We start from the raw sequence: 19,499 nt of genomic DNA on the forward strand, positions 1-19,499 counted from the left end.
AACTGAAGACGGAAAATACTGGAGATTATTAATTCAAAAGGTTTAAAGTATGTGCAGGGTTACTTTCCTAATGCTTACAAAGTTTTTTACAAGAGTCAATAATAGGATATTAATATCATTAATAATTTATTGGCATTTAATCATATCACTATTACCATCTCATTTGAACACAAAAGTCTGAAATTGTTTTTCTCCTATTTATACTCTGATACATATTGGGCCATATTTCTATGGAAAGAGCACTCTTACTTAATTAGATTTGCCCATCATACGTTTCCCTAAGTAGGAATTTGGATGAAGGACTTTGACTAATAGCTGAGTATTTGTAAAATTGTTTTATTATATATTTTTACCTTTTGTTGCAGTTTCTTTCTTAAACCAGTAAATAGAAAAGTGACAGCAATGCTTTTTTATTACTGAATGGTCAAAGGATCTTGGAGAGAGATTTGGTTAAGATGCTGGCCAGCCTTCCAGAGAGCTTTTTGAAATTTAATTTCCTCTTTTATTTAATTACATTTTTTTTATTTTGTCCCACTGTTTTGATAAATGAGTTTCTCATTAAGATTACGGAACGGGTCTCTTTATTTTGTTCAACTGTTAATACAATCTATGGTTCAATCACATTGACAGAAATGGTCTTCAACTGAAAATAGATTAACAGAGCAAAATACATGTGTAGTACCGCTTTACACCATATAGGGGCAGCAGAGACTTCTGTGAATTTCTCATCTATCAATATTTAAAGCTAAGAAGAAGAAAAGAGCCAATCACAGAGCAGGGCACCATATTGAACTGTTGTTTAGAACAAACAGCTACTCTTCTTTTAAAAACAGTTTACTTTGAGTCTGTTTTTTTGACACAACTACTGAAGGAAGCTGGCTGGATTGATTCTCACACGGTAACAATGAAGCTAACCGACATGAAAAAGCTCAAAGTGGCCGAGCTGCGGTCCAGACTGAAGGATCTCGGGCTGGACAACAAGGGGCTGAAGGCTGAGCTGCTTGGCAGGCTATGGTCCGCGTTAGAGGCGCGACAAAGTGAACAAGACGCTGATGAAGAGAAAATAAACTACTGAATGACCGACCAATGACACTTTTAGCAACAACGGAGACAGTGGATACCCAACCTCCGTCCTCATCACCCCCAACACGAGAGTTCACAGACACCGCCACCATGACAGATACTCAGCCCTGGCTGCCTTCACCACAACACGGATCAGCCGAGATGGTGGTATCGGTGTGTCAGGCGGGGGAGGGACATGTTGAAAACGAGCAGGGAGGTGCAGGACACAGAGGGGACCTGCCAACAGAGAAGGTTATGAGCAGAGGGAGAGCTTTTTACGAGTTCAAAGAGGAGATACGATACAAAAGGTAAGGTTCATTAGAGTATTGTCAAAGCTTGTAAAGGTGCAGCTAATTTTAGCAACGTCGTATGCTGCAGGGTAGCTTGTTACTCAAGGTTTATCTAAAGTCTTATTTAACATGATTATATTTGAATTCTTAATCCAAAGGTATTACATATTTGTATTGGAGTAGAAGTACAAAGTATTAAAAAATGAAAATACTCCTTATCCAAAGCTCTACTTAGCTACTTTACACAACTGGTTAAGATTCATCTAAAAGCTTTAAGCAAAAAATATGCTATGTGCAAGGAAGAGTAAATAAAGCAAGCCCATCCTGAACTTGGTCTTTAAAAATATCTTTGAGGACTATATATGGAAAGGATGTTATAAAACAGCATTCTTCTCTATCCTTACAAGAGCCAAATCACCACAGCCTGCAGTGGACGGAGTGGAGACGGAGGAGGAGGATGAAGATAAAGTCAGACTAAATCCATGTAAGTCTTCTTTAGAGTTCACCCATCACCTTTCTGGTGAAGGGACCTAAAAAAGTCCTCACTTTGTTACAGTGTTTCAAAGTATATAGTAACTTTTTCATAAGAGCAGTGCAGCAGTTTTGAAGAATTTCTGTTGCTGACTACACAGATGATGGTCACCTCCACTTTGAAGTCGGTCCTGATGGTGCCTGGGGTCAGCCGCGGTTCTGGGCCCAATTCCCCTCGCTGTGGTCGGGCTGCAGGCTTACTCACGGGGTGCTGCAGGGCAGGGTAGGCTTTGAGTTGAGGCTGGAGAAGAAGTTGTTGACCACACAGCTGCAGGAACAAGTAGAGGTGGATCCTTACGGCATGAGAGTCGGCTGGTCTGTGGCACACTCCTCTCTACTGCTGGGTAAGGGTCATTATTAGAATCATGTTTGGAGATGTGATTTAAAGATATTGAAACAGGAAATGTTTTTTTTCTTCTATCACCGATTGGCCTTACAGGTGTGGATGAATTATCTTATGCTTATGATGCACGAGGTAAAAGAGTGTCAGAGGGGAACGAGGAAGAGTTTGGAGAACCGTTCTCAGAGGGGGATATCATCGGCTGTTATGCTGTGAGTAAAACTTTTCTCTAGCATTCTTCTTCTATTCACATTCTTTGAAACTTTACTGTCTTGTCACCAAGATATGGCATTTCTTTTTTATAATCCAAACTTTGTGTGTCATGTCACAGTCCTTCTCCACAGACGGTGCTGTTGAGCTCTCTTTCCATAAGAACGGTCGTTTCATGGGTCAGGCGTTCTCCCTCGACGCCTCCCTGCTGCTGGCTCGTCCTCTGTTCCCTCACGTCCTTTGTAAGGGGTGCTCAGTCCGATTCCTCCTGGACCCCACAGCTCTTCCCTGGTACCCCGGCCCTCCAGGGTTCATACCGCTGGCAGCTCTTTCTGCTGGGCAGAGGGAGCGTGCAGCACTGCCTCCTACATTCAGAGCACAGGGCGAGGTGAGAGACAGTAGCTGGGTTGCCATTCAAAGTAATACATGCAGAGTTATTGTTTGTTGTTGATGGACAACATTTTTAGACTGACATACACTCTTGAGCTATGACACTAGCATTGCTTATGAGGTTATTTTGTAGAGCTGTACAGAATAGTTCGAAGCTTCAAGGCTTCATTCATAAATTGACATTCGGATTCTGTGCAGCTTTTGTTGTGTGTAATATTCCTGCACAGTTGCAGACAAAGATTAGGCTTCTCTAATAGTTTTTGTATTCTGCTACTATTACATTTTTTTGGAAGGATAGGATTCAAACATTTGCAAAAATTCTAAAGTGGTGCAAAGTCTAAAAGTATAGCTGTAACAAATGACATCCGGTATAGCCCTTTTTGTTTCAGACAGGAAATAAATAGTCATTACAATTTGTCACATTTTAATTTCTTATTTTTCCCTCCAGGTGTTGTTGATGGTTGGTCTTCCTGGTTCTGGGAAGAGCCACTGGGCTCGGGCTCATATGAAGCAGCATCCTGAGAAACAGTACTGGCTGCTGGGCACAGAGGAGCTGCTTGCATGTATGATTGTCAGTCAAACCCCCAGTATTTACTTGCATGTTTTATATTCAAATTTAAATATGATATTTAACTTCTGACTAATTGATTACAAAAATGTAACCTGTGTGTATTTATGTGTATGTGTGTTTGTGTACAGAGAGGTGGACAGAGGGAGAGCCGGCTGCAGCAGGCCTCGCTGTGTCTCACTGAATTGATCAAGATGGCTTCTCAGACTCCTGGCAACTATATCCTCGACCAGGTAACTCATCTCCACTGAACACATTCATTCAACTCTTAAACTTGAAAGGAGCCAGGGAGGAAATAATATTAAGAGAAAACATTTGCAAACCTACAATTAAAAAAACTTCAAGTCCGAAGCTTACTTACCAAATCTCACAAATGTATGATGTTATAATCTCATGGAATTTTACAGGAATTCTCCTTAATTTACCAATTTAAATTCAGTTTCTTTATTAGTGTTTATGTTCTGAATATCACCCACTCTCCCAGCACTGTATTATTTAAAAATAAATCACCAGATTTTCAAAGATATTTTTCCATTATTTTTTAAACTGGTTCTTTCAGTCAAAAGCATGTCTAATTATTTAATAATTAAAGCACTGAAACATTGGGCTTATCAGTACTTTTACTCATCTTTCTCTTTGTCATCTCTCTGTTTACAGAGCAACATCCTGTTCTCTGCACGTAGTTACAAGCTGCAGCTCTTCACAGGCTTCAGGCGCCGGGTGGTGGTGGTCTTTCCTTCAGTGGACGAGTGGAAAAGACGATTGTCTCTGCACCAGACAAGCAACGGGGAGCAGATCCCTGAAACCGCCCTGCTCAAAATGCAAGGTGTGCACATTTTTAGCTGTAGTAGAAGTATAACTATAACTAGGAGGCCAGTTTAGTGGTAATTTATCCCGAAACAGAGACAGGGTCTTCTGGTGCCAATCTGAAAGGCGTTTCATTTTGGATAAAAACTTTTTAATGAATAATATTTAAATTTCAATCAAATTCTTATATATTTAGGAGCCTTTTAAACCACTCCTATCCCCACTTAGAGAATGAAGGGAGAAGGACCAAAACCCTTTTTTTCGGGCAATGTCTGCATTTCAAAAGTAAAATTTTTACTGCAGTCAAAATCCATTTGCTGCACACAAAGGTAAACATGCTCCTTTCATAACTTGGCGGCCTATCAGCAATCTAATGGCAGCATAAATTGCATAGCCACAATTACAAAAAATTGGGTGATTTCACAAATAAGTGAGCATTTAAACGAATGGGTCTAATTCAGACTGAACATCACATGCGCTTCATTTCTGTCTTTTCTTCTACACCTTAAACTTTTCTTCTCGTGTCCAGTGAGCTTCAGCCTTCCAGAGCAGCAGAGTGAGCTGCTGGAGGAGCTGCAGTATGTGGAGCTGCCTCAGGAACATGCACAGACCCTTCTGCAGGAGTTTAAAGATAATGCACGAAGACTGCTGCCCCCAATCCCCAAACAGGAGAAGAAGAAACCCCGACTTTCCAAGAAAAAACCCCACCCTCACATGCATACACCGTCACATAGACTTCAGTGGACTGGACTTCATGGTCAGCATGAGAGATATGTTCGTCAGCATGTTGGAATGTTTGATATTTTCATTACGTTAGTTGATTTCTTTGTGATCTTTGTAGGATGGAACCAGACAAGACCCCATATGCAGCCATGGAGGCAGCAGCCAAGATATGTGAGTGTTATTAATCTGTAAATCGTGTGCTTTGTCATTAGCTTACCTGCACTCTTAAAGCAGAGTTTGGATGTTTAGGAAGAAGGGTTGTGTGAGTTAAGTATCTATAGTTTGTTATACTGTTACCTACAGTTGTAGAACAGAAACTCCAAGGTTCTGACAGCTAAAATAGCAGTTTTTTAAAAAATACCACATCTATGTGTGGTGTCTCTTGTAGACAGCTTCTAAGTTAAGTAGAAATTAAGATTTTTTAACTTTTTGCTAATAATTTCATGTTTTTTACGTATCATTTCAGTGGGGTGTGCCTTATCAGGAGGAGGGCTACTACTACAGAGACGTTGGCTACAGCGGATATGGAAGTTACTGCTGAAGAAACCTGGAACAGGAGGAGACAGACGTCGATGCACTGCCTGTGCTTACCTGGACAATCGAGGATGTCATTTCAATTTTAAAAGAGCTAAATACTAGGGATGCACCGATACATCAGTGAGACATCGGCATCGGCCGATGTTAGTCCTATTTACCACCATTGGCACATCGGTAAAATAAGGTGACATCACTGATGGCAGTCGCCGATGTTTATGTTTTGCTACGTGACCGGGAGAAGTCTGATGGACCAAATCTGAAGTCAGGGCATAATTTTAAAGCTGCAGGACTTCTGCCCCGTGTACCGGGTGTCTGGAGGATCGGTAAATTAATTCCATTCTTCAGTGTTCTTGGGAGGCCGTCGTATATATTTGTGACTTTGTTATACTTGCTGCTACTCCCGTTAACTTCCAGAAACTTACTATGGCTCGCTCAACCTCTCTCTCACGTATCCCCCATTCTCTCTCTTAAAGGGATAGGCTGCCTTAGTCTGCATTGTGCTACCATTACAGGTTACATAGTAAAAAATCGGCATCGGCAAAAATGTTTTTCTTAACATCGATATCGGCATCGGCCGACATTTTTGCAATCTGTGCATCCCTACTAAATACACCAGCAAATTATACTATACACAACGTTTCAGATTACAGTACACGTTTCCGTGCTTTGACAAATCAAGGATAATCAGTGTCGTAGCATTTAATCATTTTACTATTGACAACCACGTCACTTTTTACGAGTTTTTAATTCAACATTTTCTAAAATCAATATGCTTTTACTCTACAGTGAACAAATGCTTAAAAAAATATACAGTATTTTGCACATTTGTAGCACCAGTGTTGTTAAGAGAGTGCCTTAAGTCAGAGTAATAAATACCCTGAAATGTTTGTTTTTTGATGGGTACATTTAATCATCCGGATCTCTTTTCTGAAGCGATCTGCTGAGCGTCATGTTGTCTGCTCTGTCCCCGCTCGCTGTAAGGCTTCACTGTCTGATAAAGCAGTATGGCTCCTTTGGCTGAAGGACACAGCTCCGACCACAGAGGGCTGCTGATGTCCAGCTGCAACACCTCCTACACATTTAACAGAGGGAACAAAATGCATTTCTGTGTATCTTTGTCTTGTTCCCTTCTAATGCATCTTCCAAAGTGAGTTTCCCCTGCAGATAATGTAATACATCCGTGACTATAGATTACTCACAGTTCTGCTGAGGAAGACAATATCTGTTGACTCATGGGCCTCCGCTCCTCCTTGCCAGTACAACTTTCTTACTTCATCAGATGTCAACGAGCAACTGAGGATACACACACTTCACATTATATCTTTATCAAACCATGCAAGGCACACTTCCATAATATCAAATCAGTACTGAAGGTATGTGTACCTGACGTAGAACTCAGCACTTGGTCTGCCGGCGCTGGTGTGATTCAGAGCGACGCCCATCAGGACCGGCTCTCCGAGGGAGCTCAGAGGAATATTCACCTGTGGACAGACCGAGAGAAGTCGGATATATTTCAGCCATGGTTTAATTTGGTCGTGAAAAAGAGGAACTAATTTAGTTACCAACAAATCATTAGGGAAAAAACTGCACTTTGGAAATGGAACCTTTATTTTTTATCCAATTAGGTCAGCTTAAGTATCAATGAAGTAACTAAACAATAACTTAACATCAAATCAGTTTACAGTGGACTCTGTTCTCACCTCGTCTCTGATCTCGGCGCACACAGACAAGAACAGCTCTGAAACAACAGGCCTCTGCTGCATCATGTCCACGCTGATCTGCTCCTCACGCACCGCCTGGCCCAGACGCTCACACACCACCTGAAGAGGGGCAGCAGCAGTAAGAAAACACATCATCATTACTGCAGGGGCACCTTAACATGCAAACTGCCCTCAAGGAGACAAGTGCCAAACCAAAAAAAGAGACAAAAACTACTAAGAGCATCAACTCAACTTACAGAAAAAACTAACCAGAGACAAAAACAACTAAAAAGATACACAAAGTTACCACTTGAAGACACCAATTGACCACCGAAATGACAAAAAAGATTAAAGTACCACAAAGACACAAATTACTGTGCACAAATGTAACACAAATATAATCTACCCATCACCAACATATTCAAAAGACCCTTCACAGTATTTTCTTCACCTTTGGTTCTGGGTGACCTCCGGGGATGTCCAGCAGCCCCCCGGCCTCTGCCACCTTCTGGCTCCTCCTGATGAACACCACTTGCCCGTCGTCTGTACAGACTATGCCGCCCACACCCAGAGGCTGAGCCAGCAGCGCCAGAGCATCTCTGAACTCTACCTCTCCGCGCTGACGCAGCTCTGCCACCCGACACGACCAGTTTGTTCCCAGGTAATCTTTGTAGCATGTGAGGCCGAGCCTCAGAGTGAGGAGGGGCTCTGGATCCTCTGCGTTTATACAGAAGGTGGAGGAAGCTGGTGACAGTGCACTGACACTATCTGCATTTTCTACCTGATTCACATCTCTGCTCCTTCTGTCCAAACTGCTCTGAGCAGTGTCATGCAGTGAGTCCGTGATACACGACTTCTCCATTTTCTGTGTTCTGTTTGGTGCATCACCCTCCTGCTCCTCTGCTCGGTCTGAGGACGGGGTGTTTGGTGGATGAGTGCAGGCTGGGTGTTTATGAGAAACCGGGAACGATGACAAGCAGAAAGAGTGCAGTCTGAATTTGGAACCGTTGAAAAGCCATGGCTCCTTGGAGACTCGCTCTGTCCACACCTCCTCTATGTGACGATCTACAGCTGGATCTGTCTGTCTGTTGAATCTTAGAAGAGGAAGAGACAGAAAAAGACAAGTTAGCTTTAAATTGACTACGTTTATCCTTTTGGTCATTCACAAACTACTATATTAAAGGATAATGATGGTGTTATTCATCTGGTTTCATTATTGTTAACGAATCCCATGCAGAGCTTTATGTTATAATATATTCTTTAAAATATAAATCCCAAACCCCAGTTTCTATATCTTTGAACCATTATGTTGTTAATATATTATTATGCAATTTCAAAAAGGCATTTATAAAAGGGCCTTGAGCCGAGTTACCACACAGTTTTGCTCCATTAGATTTGAATCAAATGACAAGATCCTAAAAATGTGACGTATAAATGTTGCTTGTAACACAGATAAAATGTACATTTGCTCAAAAACAATGCTCATGCATGATTTTTTCGAGATTGCAGGAGACCAAGAGTGAAACTTATCATTACCTTAATTGAAACACTAATTTATTTGGGTTTGAAAAAAAGCAAAAATCATTTTTGATAATGTAAGTTCATAACTCAACAGAATATATAACAAGTCTAGTACTTTTTAGACATTTTAATGCTTAATTGTTATAAATGATACCTTTAAGAAGAGAGGCCCCATAATTATATAATCTTTAGTTTCAACACGTTTAAGAGTGTTGTGGTTGTGATGCTCATACCTTTCAGAGAGCTCCACCTGTACCTGAGCCTGCAGCAGACCCCTCCAGGCTGCACAGTGCAGCAGCACAGACACTTCCGAGTCCGTCATCTCTCACTGTGGATATCATTGAAGTGCTCACTTGTCTCTTCACTCTCAATGCTGCAGCTCTGTACGTGTTTTTAAATATAAATATTTCTATTAAACAAAATGCACAGAAAAGCAAGAGGAGCTGTTAACAAAGAGGTGAATCTGAGAACATTGAATAACTGTGTACAGGTCCGGGTTTTTGCTTCTTACTGCTGCTCCCTCCCCTCTACACAAACGGGTCACGCCAAGAATACACACACAGTCACTTGTTCGCCACAAAAGTCATTTTGATCACTCATTTTACCAGCGAAAAAAACTTGGTATTATTCTGCAAATAATTATCCAAGAAGGTCAGTGAGACTTGTTGAACATCATTTTCAGTTATTTAAATATTAAATTGCTGATTAAAGATTTAATTAAAACCATTATAAACCAATATCCCTTGAAATATTTAAAACCTCTGCTGCTGCTGCTGCTGTGTTCTAAAGTGACAGGCAAATGTTCTTCTGGCAACACCGCAATCTGTGATGTCACTGCAGGTGTTTTACAACTGTCAAAGGGCAAAACTACTGCAGTGATACAGTATAGATGTCGTAACACATTTTTACTTGCAGTTGATACATTTCACACACAAGTCCTTCCGACTTTTTTATGTTCAATTCACTTTGTAAACATTGGCTATCATAAGAAAAACACTGTTCTCATCTTCTGTCCACACATCTTCTGTCCCGCCTGATGGCTGCTTTTTATTTTTATTTTTTTACAATGTTTTTAAAGATGAAAAACATCGGCAGTGACATCACCCGCTGGGCTATGGCCACAAGTGCAACTTGTTAAACACAAACATCAGTGTGTGGTTAACTATTTAAGTTAAGATTTAAAAACAGTGAATTGATACAGATTGTATTTTTTTACTTCAACACTAACACTGTTTAGTTAGCGTAAACTTTTGAAGCTGAACATTTCTGACGATCTAACTCACTTCCACTTCATATCCTGCAGCATGGGCACAGACAGGACCATGAACGGAGTAACGATCTTGTAAAACCATAATGACCCCAGTTTTTTTAAATCACTTTTAAAATGACTAAAGTATTCTGGACAACAATCATTATGATTTAAATGAAGTCATACACGTTGGAGATGTTTAGCCTTACCTTCCTGGGTGCAAGCGATTGGATGCACAGCAGCAAAGCGTTTCTTCCTCTTCTGGATCCACTGCACAATGTGTTCATTATCACCATCCAGTGACTACAGCAAGAATTACAAGTATATGTCTCATACTTATGGTTAATTGACCAAACAGTGTGAAATACAAATGAGTTCATCAATTATTTAAAAAATGTACTTGTTAATTGGTGTTTTAAGGTATACTGGTAGGATAAATACGTCCTTAATTTTACCCATGCAGGTGAACACAGCAACAACAGGGTTAAATCCTGGAAGCAAACACGTGCAGAAGGGGCGTGTTTGTGTTGTGTAAAGACGCCTGAAATCAGCAATAACTTCCGTTCATTATTTAAGACAATAATCCTGAATATTGCGTCTCAACTTTCAAGATCTTATTTTATCAGTGAGTCATTGGAAATTAAAATCGTGGATCCCAGGCTTTAAAAGCGTACATAAAATATCAAATAAACTAATATAAATAGGTTCTATAGTTCAGCAAATGAATAAGGGATTTTAACCGTACGATAAGACATTCTATTTTTGCTAAATAAAAGCGCATTAGGGTTAGGATTAGTTATTATGTATTCACATAATTGGCAACGTTATGTGCTATATTTATCTTTGCAACAAGTCAGACACAATAATCACCTTTTCAGAATGTATTGTGATGTCTAGATCTGTCGAAAAATATCTAATCTAAATAAAAACTCTTAAACAATAATCGTGACAAAATAACACATTCAATTCAATTGAACGAGAACGATAACATTTGTTTTAGAATTTGTATTTGTAAAATTAAGAAAGAGTTTTAAAGGTTCACGGTAGTCGATGAAGTTTTATTTTGAAGGGCACATCTCCCAGATTTCTGGTTAGTCTCGCTTTATGCAACGGGCCTACAGGACAGCCACTGTTATCAAACTGCATGGGTCCTGCGGGTATGTCACTGTCTCTCCTTCTAAATTCCGGGTTTATACTTATTTCAGTTTCGTGGCATTGCTTAACATTTGTTCTGAGAGTTTTGCACAACACTGCAAGATAATTTAGATGAATATTATCAGGCTAACAGTAGCACATTAAAGCTGTCAGGCGGATACAGCTATCCCAGGCTAGCTCAGGTAGCAGAACAAAGTGTCCATACTGGAAACTCAATGACCCTGTTTGATTGAAATTGAACAGGTTTATCGTGATTCATGTGCAAACAGCAGAAACCTGTAGCCTGCCGTGTAGCTAATCAAAGTAAAGTAAAGTTAGATGTTTTAAATGTACTTATAAGTATGTATAAAAATAACTATTGGGTTAACACACCCCCATGAACAAAGCATAAGGTTTTAAAGTGAATGACAAGTGTAAGCACTCGAGCTGTGAGCTGTCGATAAAATCTTTATAAATATATGTCCTTAATCAAAGTTATTTCACTCACCTCGTCCCCTGTTGTCATTGTCAGATCACGTGTGAACCGATGAGGGGAAGCTGCTGACAGCATCACTTTTCAATGGGAGCACACTGAAAGGTAAAGAAAGGAACGATAACCCTTTTCCCACCAACAGTATTTCTCCTTGTCTTAAACTCTACTTTATCAACACGGTTGAGTTGACAAACAGTCCGTATAATTATTTCGTAACCAACGCTGCATCCATCCTGTTAATGGCTCTGTGTGTAGAAGCCACATTTCTTCGCTGATATTTGCACTGTGCTTTGATACAGGATGATGTCCAACTTAAACAAAAATAAAAATGAACCTCTACATAAAAATACATATATATTTTGGCAATTGCTTACCTATATAAAGCTCACTGTTCTGAGTGTTGTTTTGGCCCCTAACAGACATTTTTCCTAATAAATGTTAACTTCAAAGTAACAAACACCATAATTACAATGAGTAGATTCTAAGGTCTGAATGATCAAAGTGCAATATTAATAAACTTGAAAGTCTGCCAACTAAGTGTTTATAATTATGGTTTTAAATAACTCCCTACTTCACTGGTCTGTGTATCATTTTTTAAATCTGCCCTCTGTGCACAGGCCTCCTGTGTGGTATCTCAGACATTCCCCATCATGCAGTTGGAGGCTAAGCTGCGTCTATGCCAGAGTTGTCTTTGGTACTACAAGAGCGGACTGCGTCTGCTCTCCCAGAGCTATGCACACAGGTAGACTTTGTGTTTAGAATATTTGTGTAGGAAAGATAGGCAGCATTTAGCGTCTATAGTCCTCTCCAATAATCTGTTCATACCTCTCAATACAATCTTAAACATATTTTTTATACTTATCATTCTCTTAGTCTTAATTCACTCAATTATATTGTAAGATTTGATCAGCTTTCTTTGTATGTTGATTGTTTTGTTAAGCACCTTGTATTGTTACTTTTGACGAATTGCGCTTTATAAATAAATACTCTTTAACATGCTTGTTTTTATCTGTTTTGCTGAATCAGAACTACTGAAAACAATTGAGTGATTTTGTTAGGGTGCTCTGCTTTTTTTTTTTTGTTGGTTATGAGTTTTTGCTTTCTCAAACCCCAGAAAAGCTGTGAACTACTACGATATCCTCGAAGTGAAATCAGATGCCTCCTTGGAGGAAATAAAAAATGCATTTTTCGACAAATCTAAAAAGGTAAGCTGCTACTTTGTTAACAAGCTCTTCATTAAAGAACATTTCTGACCACCTGAGGGCAGCCTTTCCATAGACTAACTTTTAGTTTAACCGTTCCCACAGAAAGTTTCCTGACAGTTTGTTCTCATGTTATGGCCCCCTGTGTAAATAAGGATGTGCATGTGTATTTACCTTGTGGCTCTGTCATAATTGAGCATAGAGATAACTTGACCATTAGACAAAGAACCGTGGTTTTAATTGCAAACCATGTCAAAATGAAAGTAAACATGTTCAGATGTGTAAATGTCTGCATGTGTCAGAATGTATCCCTGGGTTAATGTTTGGTTTGGTCACTAGACCTCATTACTGTAACTGACTCACTCTCCTGGCAGCTGCACCCAGACAGCGACCCCTCCAACCCGATGCTGCACGGCCAGTTTGTGGAGCTGAACGAAGCCTACCGAGTGCTGAGCAAAGGGCCGAGCAGGAAGGATTACGATTTAAAAATCAGACAACCGTACAGTGGGGGACATGCATTCAGATCCAGCGCCAGTTACACCAGCTACAAAGCCAGGTGGAGATACACGCAACACATCTCGCGTAACCTGACCTCCTTCTTCACTCTATATCAGTGTTAATGTGAGGGGAAACATTTGGATGATGTCCTTTTGTGACAAGAAGTCATGCAGATTGACTTTAAGAAGAAGGCCTTGTGCTGTATTATTTTTCTTTGCTGTAATGCTCTCATAGTACTATCTAACTGAGACTTACAACAACACTGAAGAATATATCCCTTTACCTTCCAACAGAAGGAAACCCCCCCTAAAACTATGGACCATAAACAATTATTTATTTCTAGAAAAATTCTGATGCATAAGTTTTTTTCAACTTGGTGCATAAGACTAGAAACAAGGCATCCAGTGTTGTCTGTGCACAAGGCCTTGACAACAACAAATTTTGGTTCTGTGTTATGATTTTGTTGATTTGAATATCTGGAGTTATTTTCTCCTAAAAACCATGAGGAAAAATCAGAATTACAAAAAGTTTCTTGTTCACAATATTCTAATGGCAGTGTACTAGTTAAGAGTCCCTCACACTTGTCTTCTTAACACTTAACGGTCTGTTTTTACATATCTCAAATCTGTCCTATCTCCTGTTTTTGATTTCTCCAATCATGATTCTTTGGTAACTTCTCTGCCTTCAGTGCGGATTACCAGGATAACTCTCGTTACTGGGAGCAGTTTCGTAAGGCTAATGCACAGGAGATGACGGAAGAGGAATGGCAGGAGAAGAAGAGGAGCAGGAACTTCCGCCTGGTGGGATACTGCATCCTCACTATAATGTTCGGCATCGGATCCCACGTGATCTTCTTCAGGTACAAAACCAGCACATGATAAAGACAGTTCAAGCATTAAAATGTGATTGTTAAGTGAATTCTTTTTGAAAGCTGTTTTAAAAAAGATGTTGACATTCACATCCATGTTTTCTGATAAGAACTGAATCTAAGCACACTAAAGAGCCCTGTTTCGCACATTGGAGTGCCGACATGTTTCTTAGTATTTATAAAAATTAAAGCACAACACTAACACTTCAGTACTTAACAAGTAATAAGATCTGTTTTTGTTATATTTGTTTTAGTTTACATTTGGCTTTCAATAGAGTTTCTTAAAAAGTTTGTAGTCCGGTGCTTCGCCCTCTTAAGACCTTTGTTTTGGCATTCTTGACTTAATTCTCTCAGCCCCTTTTTTCAATGTCTGTGTGCACACGACCCTGTAGTCTCATGCCCTTTTATGGCGTTTTGCGTTTACCTATGCTAAATAGGATCAACTGGCATGCGCTTTTCAATTAATGAGGACAAAGGGATTCATCATCAGAGGAACCAAGGGACTAACAATTAAGAGCAGTAAGAACACGTGAAGAACTTGGGAAGCAATTGTTAAATGAGGCCCAATATTCAAACTAGACCATTCACACTGCAGTCCCTCCATCTGATTTACTTACCTCCTGAGTGTTCTTTGCTCCACATTCACATAACCTAGATGAATGGGATTGTTTGTGGACATGTGTCTGTGCCTTGTGTGTTGAAACAACATTGTATTTGTTCTTACACAATGACTGCGTCTCTTCTGCTTCTGGTGATTCACTTCTTTGTGATTTGAAGAGCTGTTATAACAGCTGCACAAACTCATAAAGACAATAAAAGCATACAAATTGCCTGCTGAGCGAAGAGTTCTTAGGTTAAGCAAAGGTCTTCTGCAAACTCTGTCTTAAACTCAAGTGTTTCTCCGACTCCTTCAGGAAACTGGAAGAAGTTCACAATACTTTCATGGACGAGAAAGATCGAGTCATCACCGACATTTACAATGTATCCAAAGAGAAGGCCAGGTGAGTGCACAAACTATAAATTAACGTTAAAAAAATCACTGTTCTTTTCTGTTTCGTTCTTGTGATGCTTGAATATGAAGCGGAGTGTCAACGTGTCTTCTGTGCTTTCTTTTCAGGGTCAACGGTTTTAAGAAACAGTCTGAAATCCTGCGACAGAAACATGCTGAGTTTCTGGAGAAATACAAAATCAGTAAAGATGGAGAGGACAAGTAAGACAGTCTCCAGTTGTGTTGGGTTGATCATGATGGGGCACAAACTGCCAGCAGGTGGGAGACAGCGGCAGACTGGATGTGGTACTTCTTTTAGGATGTTTAAAAATAGTTTTCTCTTTATTTGTCCTCAGTTGTAATGCTGAGGGCTTGAAGAGACAAAGATCATGGGGTGTGATGTGAGAGAGTTTAATCTGGTCATTCAGGTGTTTTTTTTAATGCCAAGGCTGAGCTGCACATCAGACTGGACCGGCCTTTTGAACATCTTGTACCTCGGTCGGTGAACAGGAGTCAGTCTGTACACAAACCTCTCTCATGTTTGTCCAAAGGAACCCTAATGTACACTGAATGAACTCACAGGAACATGGTATTTATTATCCTTCCCAGGCTTTTTGGTGTGTAAGTGGGGCTCACAGATAACAGTGAATTATATCACATAAGAGCGGTTGTGTTTATGAAGTGAAGATTTAACAGACCATAACCAAGTCTTTACTGGAAATGCAACTAGCCTATTTGCTGAAAGAGTGTCACATGGATTGAAATCGATTGATGGGACAGTTCAGGAGAATGAAGAATGATGCGTTCAAAGTCAAACAATTATGGTTTGTCAAGGAACGTGGTCTAAATATGCCAAATGCCAAAGGAGTCAAACTCCTTATTTTTCTCTTGCCCGACCCTGTATGTTACTGCAGAAATGCAACACCGTGCATTATAAATGGATCCTCCATTTGTTAGACAAAATGGATCGATATTATGACTTGAAAACAGTGAGAACAAGTCTTTTAAATTAGTTCTAACTATTGTAATAATGAGAAATGTCCTCTTTTAAAGGGAAAGCAATTCACAGGATATTTTGACTTTTGACACTTTTCCTTTCAGTTTTAAATATTAGAGATTGTTGTTCTGTTTTTGTCTGCCTTGTATATTCCTGAAGGGATGTCCGAGGGAAATTATTAAAAGATTGACTTTTTCTCATCAATCATTACTTCCGCCTTTTTGTTCCGTCTCTCATTCAAATATGCTTTGGTTCTACTTTTGTTATACAGAACAGATTACAGACACATGCATATATATTTATTTATTTTATTACCAATAAATCTAGGATTTCTTTTTTAATGAACCATTTCAGCAATGTCCTTTTTACATTTAAGGTAATTTTCGGATACTGGCATGGTTTACTCACATTCAGATGTAGTCATCTTTTAAATGGATCATTTTTGATCTGCCCTTCTTTATAATATACACATTTATTTTCCATTATCCCAGTGATAGTAAACTTGAACTGCTCTGTGTAAAGCTCTAATTTGAAATGTGGAGCTACAATTGTGATTAACTGAAAGGTGACTTTACACATACTGTTCACAAAGTATCATTTTGGTTATAAAACAATTCATAAGATCTTCCTTTGTACACAACATTTGTTTGCTGGTGACATTATGGAAAAGAAGCTTGGTTTCTAGTTGTTGTTTTAAAGAAGACTGGCAGACGTAAGGAATCCCAGAAATATTTTTTGAATTGTGTTTTAAGAAGAGATGCTGCTTTTTCCTCTTCACTGTTCTTGTCACCAGCGGCCCCTGTCCTGAGGCTTCAGCTGGAGATAACAAACTTCTGCATACAGACACCCTCACCCTCATGTGGCGTGTGAGTGGTCTGTCATAACCCAAACACACTTTAATGAGATTCTGTTGTCTGTATGTCTTCACACACACTTACAGCCTTAAAGGCAGTTTTATTTTACATTTATCTTTAGTAAGAAACAGTTCTTCCCAGAATCAAAAATACTTACCTTTTTTTTTATTGTCACACTTTTTAGCAATTAAGATTATGTTGGTGTGACTTGGAGAGTGTTGGAGAAATTGATCGTAGAGATCTCTGCCTTTTTCTCAGATAAAAATGGAACTAGATGGTACTCGGTGTGAAAATAAAAAGGACAAAAACTGAAAAGCAATGATTTTCTAGAAATCATGACCTGATTACGTAAGATATGGTTGGCAGGAGTAGTTTGGCAGAAATACCAATATTTCCTTCATGAAATTGCAGGGTCTGTAGATTGTCTTCAGTAACCAGGTCTCATTTTATGGAAAGAAACATTGTTTTGTTTTTTTAATGTATTGTTTGTTAACAACCAGGTCAGGTGCCATCCAGTTCCATTACATTAGATAAAGGGCAGTCATGATGGATTTCCCTAACACTCAGCAACACACACCAAAACAATCTAGATTGATAAACAGCACAAACTTCTAATTTTTGTGATGAACTCTCATCATGCTCTGAAATAATACTGTACTATGCCTTCTGATGTATTATTTAGAAAAGAAAAGATAGTGATAGGGTAAAAAGATCCTTCATTAATATGAAAGGGACCCTCAGACAGTTACACCGTCACACTTTGTTATTCTGTAGGATACTGTCCCAAAACAAATATTTGAGATGATTTTAATTGAATACAAGAATGCATAGGGGGCAGCGAATTAATTTTCACTATTTATGGTGATTTTAAACATCAGATAACATTTTCACAGTTGTATAATGTATAATTACTGTATGTATAACACTAACAACAGACATCTCTCACGACACGCTACTAGACAGACATAAGGGAAACAATAATAAAATAACTAAATATTGGTTAAAAAAAAACAAGACAAAACCAAACAAAATAAAATAAAGGGCATCTCTACTTCAACATGAATAGGACAGATCAACAGCACATGGACAATGACAGCATATAGCTACAGTTCTAGGCAGGCAACATACTCACATATTGAGTAAATGGATCCCCCCCAACACAAATTTTAAACACGCTCTTTGCTTATTTTGTCCTTGTCATAGGATCAGTTAATTTTGGGCGCTTTATTATAAAACCACATATGTGGACTGTACTTTTAGTGCACCAATATTATCATTATTTAATCATGTGTACAGCTTAATTTGGCCTTTGTATGTTTTTTAAAACTAATGTTTTTATATTGTCTTACGGTACTACACTACGTGCTTTTGCAAATTCCGGAGTAGGGACAAATAAATTGCTTCATTGAATTCATAATCACAGACTGTTTCAGAACTTCGAGAATCGATAAACCACTGAAGAAATGCCAGCTAAAACCCCAAATGTTCAGAAATAATGAGTAAATGACCTCAGTGGCACTACATCTCTGTTCCCCACTTTCAGGGGGACCCTGGAGGCCCCCTGACCCCCAACTCTGGGACCAATAGAGACGCTGCACCTGTATCCAGTGCGCCTGTCCTGTTTGGAAAAAGTTGGCAGTGCAATGGTTACGCTGCGTGCGTCTCAAGGGCAAAGGAAATGAGGAAACCGATCACAACAAGTAATGAAGACTCAGACCTCTCTCTGTGTCTGTGGACTATGCTGCTACTCCCGTGTTAGCTGTGCTGCCATGTCAGTGCAGGATGTCATTCCTGTCATATTTATAAGAGGATAAAAAAACCGGCAAGATGCGCCTGGAGGGGAAACGTCACATTTTCAGAGGGAGCGACAGTGTGGAGAGACTGTAACCGAGCCGGGGAGCGGAATTTGCTGCACTGTCCAGCTCTGCACGGCGGGATAAAGCTTCGGATCTTTACCGGATAAGCGTCCTATAGTTGGATGATGCGTTTTTTTCAGCCACACAGGGGATTCAATGATCGCACCACGTTTCAGCGGGAATCTGGATGATCCTCTGGTCACGCCACCCGGACCCCCACACCGGCTTTATGGGCTCAGCACCAATAGACTGACCTGGAATAAATAAAAGAAAGCATCAGTCAAAGTTTGAATAAGTCTCATTTGGGAAAAATCAGGATTTAAAGGTTACGTTTCCACGATTTGATAGGGCTATTTAATTATTACTTAAAAGTGATATATTTTCTGTCTATATTTTAAAATAAGTGAAGGGAGGGGCAGGCCTAGTCCTCTCGTGTTTGACTAATTTAAATGTGATAACAAACTATAATACTTAAGGAACTGACTTTGGGTATTATTAACACGATCATTCAGTTTCAAATGCAACAAGATAAAGTTATTATTTAACATCTGAGGATGCCACCCTTGGTGTCCTTTCAAGGAAGGGAGCCTGGAGAATGAAAGCGGGATTTCTGCGTCTTTAATCGGACCCAGAGACAGTCGGACAAACCACCTTCTGTTTTTCTTTTTTTGGATCGGTCCA

The 19,499-nt window shown here is 39.5% G+C and overlaps 4 protein-coding genes across 10 annotated transcripts in view; 3 read left to right on the forward strand and 1 right to left on the reverse strand.

The window, feature by feature from the left end:
* Nucleotides 1-778: 778 nt before the first annotated feature.
* On the forward strand, nt 779-6,345 carry si:ch211-107m4.1 (heterogeneous nuclear ribonucleoprotein U-like protein 2). The gene is given in 12 exon segments (XM_063877301.1): nt 779-1,061; nt 1,064-1,370; nt 1,760-1,836; nt 1,985-2,227; nt 2,323-2,435; nt 2,555-2,821; nt 3,272-3,394; nt 3,523-3,624; nt 4,049-4,217; nt 4,728-4,955; nt 5,040-5,092; nt 5,388-6,345. Coding segments are annotated over 12 exon segments (1,914 nt in total). The 5' UTR covers nt 779-904; the 3' UTR covers nt 5,463-6,345.
* On the reverse strand, nt 6,184-10,440 carry nudt22 (nudix (nucleoside diphosphate linked moiety X)-type motif 22). Of its 6 annotated transcripts, XM_063877302.1 has the most exons (8): nt 10,384-10,440; nt 10,138-10,231; nt 8,913-9,060; nt 7,610-8,252; nt 7,159-7,278; nt 6,842-6,939; nt 6,658-6,751; nt 6,184-6,530 (listed from the first exon to the last, which is right to left on the reverse strand). In XM_063877302.1, the coding sequence occupies exons 3-8, from the start codon at nt 8,999-9,001 to the stop codon at nt 6,369-6,371; spliced, it is 1,206 nt and encodes a 401-aa protein (XP_063733372.1). In that variant the 5' UTR covers nt 9,002-9,060; nt 10,138-10,231; nt 10,384-10,440; the 3' UTR covers nt 6,184-6,368. The 6 variants fall into 6 exon arrangements, with proteins under 6 accessions (XP_063733372.1, XP_063733373.1, XP_063733376.1 ...); XM_063877303.1 differs by lacking the exon at nt 10,384-10,440 and having other exon boundaries at nt 10,138-10,299; XM_063877306.1 differs by lacking the exon at nt 10,384-10,440 and having other exon boundaries at nt 8,913-9,088; nt 10,138-10,218.
* Nucleotides 10,441-11,015: 575 nt separating this feature from the next.
* dnajc4 (DnaJ (Hsp40) homolog, subfamily C, member 4) lies at nt 11,016-16,312 on the forward strand. Its single transcript, XM_063877139.1, has 8 exons — nt 11,016-11,085; nt 11,595-11,660; nt 12,173-12,297; nt 12,670-12,760; nt 13,132-13,313; nt 13,944-14,114; nt 15,038-15,124; nt 15,241-16,312. The coding sequence occupies exons 3-8, from the start codon at nt 12,206-12,208 to the stop codon at nt 15,335-15,337; spliced, it is 720 nt and encodes a 239-aa protein (XP_063733209.1). The 5' UTR covers nt 11,016-11,085; nt 11,595-11,660; nt 12,173-12,205; the 3' UTR covers nt 15,338-16,312.
* A 2,283-nt stretch (nt 16,313-18,595) lies between these two features.
* vegfba (vascular endothelial growth factor Ba) overlaps nt 18,596-19,499 on the forward strand; it is a 14,571-nt gene continuing 13,667 nt past the window's right edge. For both annotated transcript variants that reach the window (XM_063876911.1, XM_063876912.1), the window contains exon 1: nt 18,596-19,499. This exon is cut by the window's right edge and continues 115 nt beyond it. The gene's annotated coding sequence lies outside the window, so the exon portion shown is untranslated.

Source organism: Eleginops maclovinus, chromosome 23 (assembly GCF_036324505.1).
Source record: "Eleginops maclovinus isolate JMC-PN-2008 ecotype Puerto Natales chromosome 23, JC_Emac_rtc_rv5, whole genome shotgun sequence".
In the NCBI taxonomy this organism is placed as follows: Eukaryota; Metazoa; Chordata; class Actinopteri; order Perciformes; family Eleginopidae; genus Eleginops; species Eleginops maclovinus.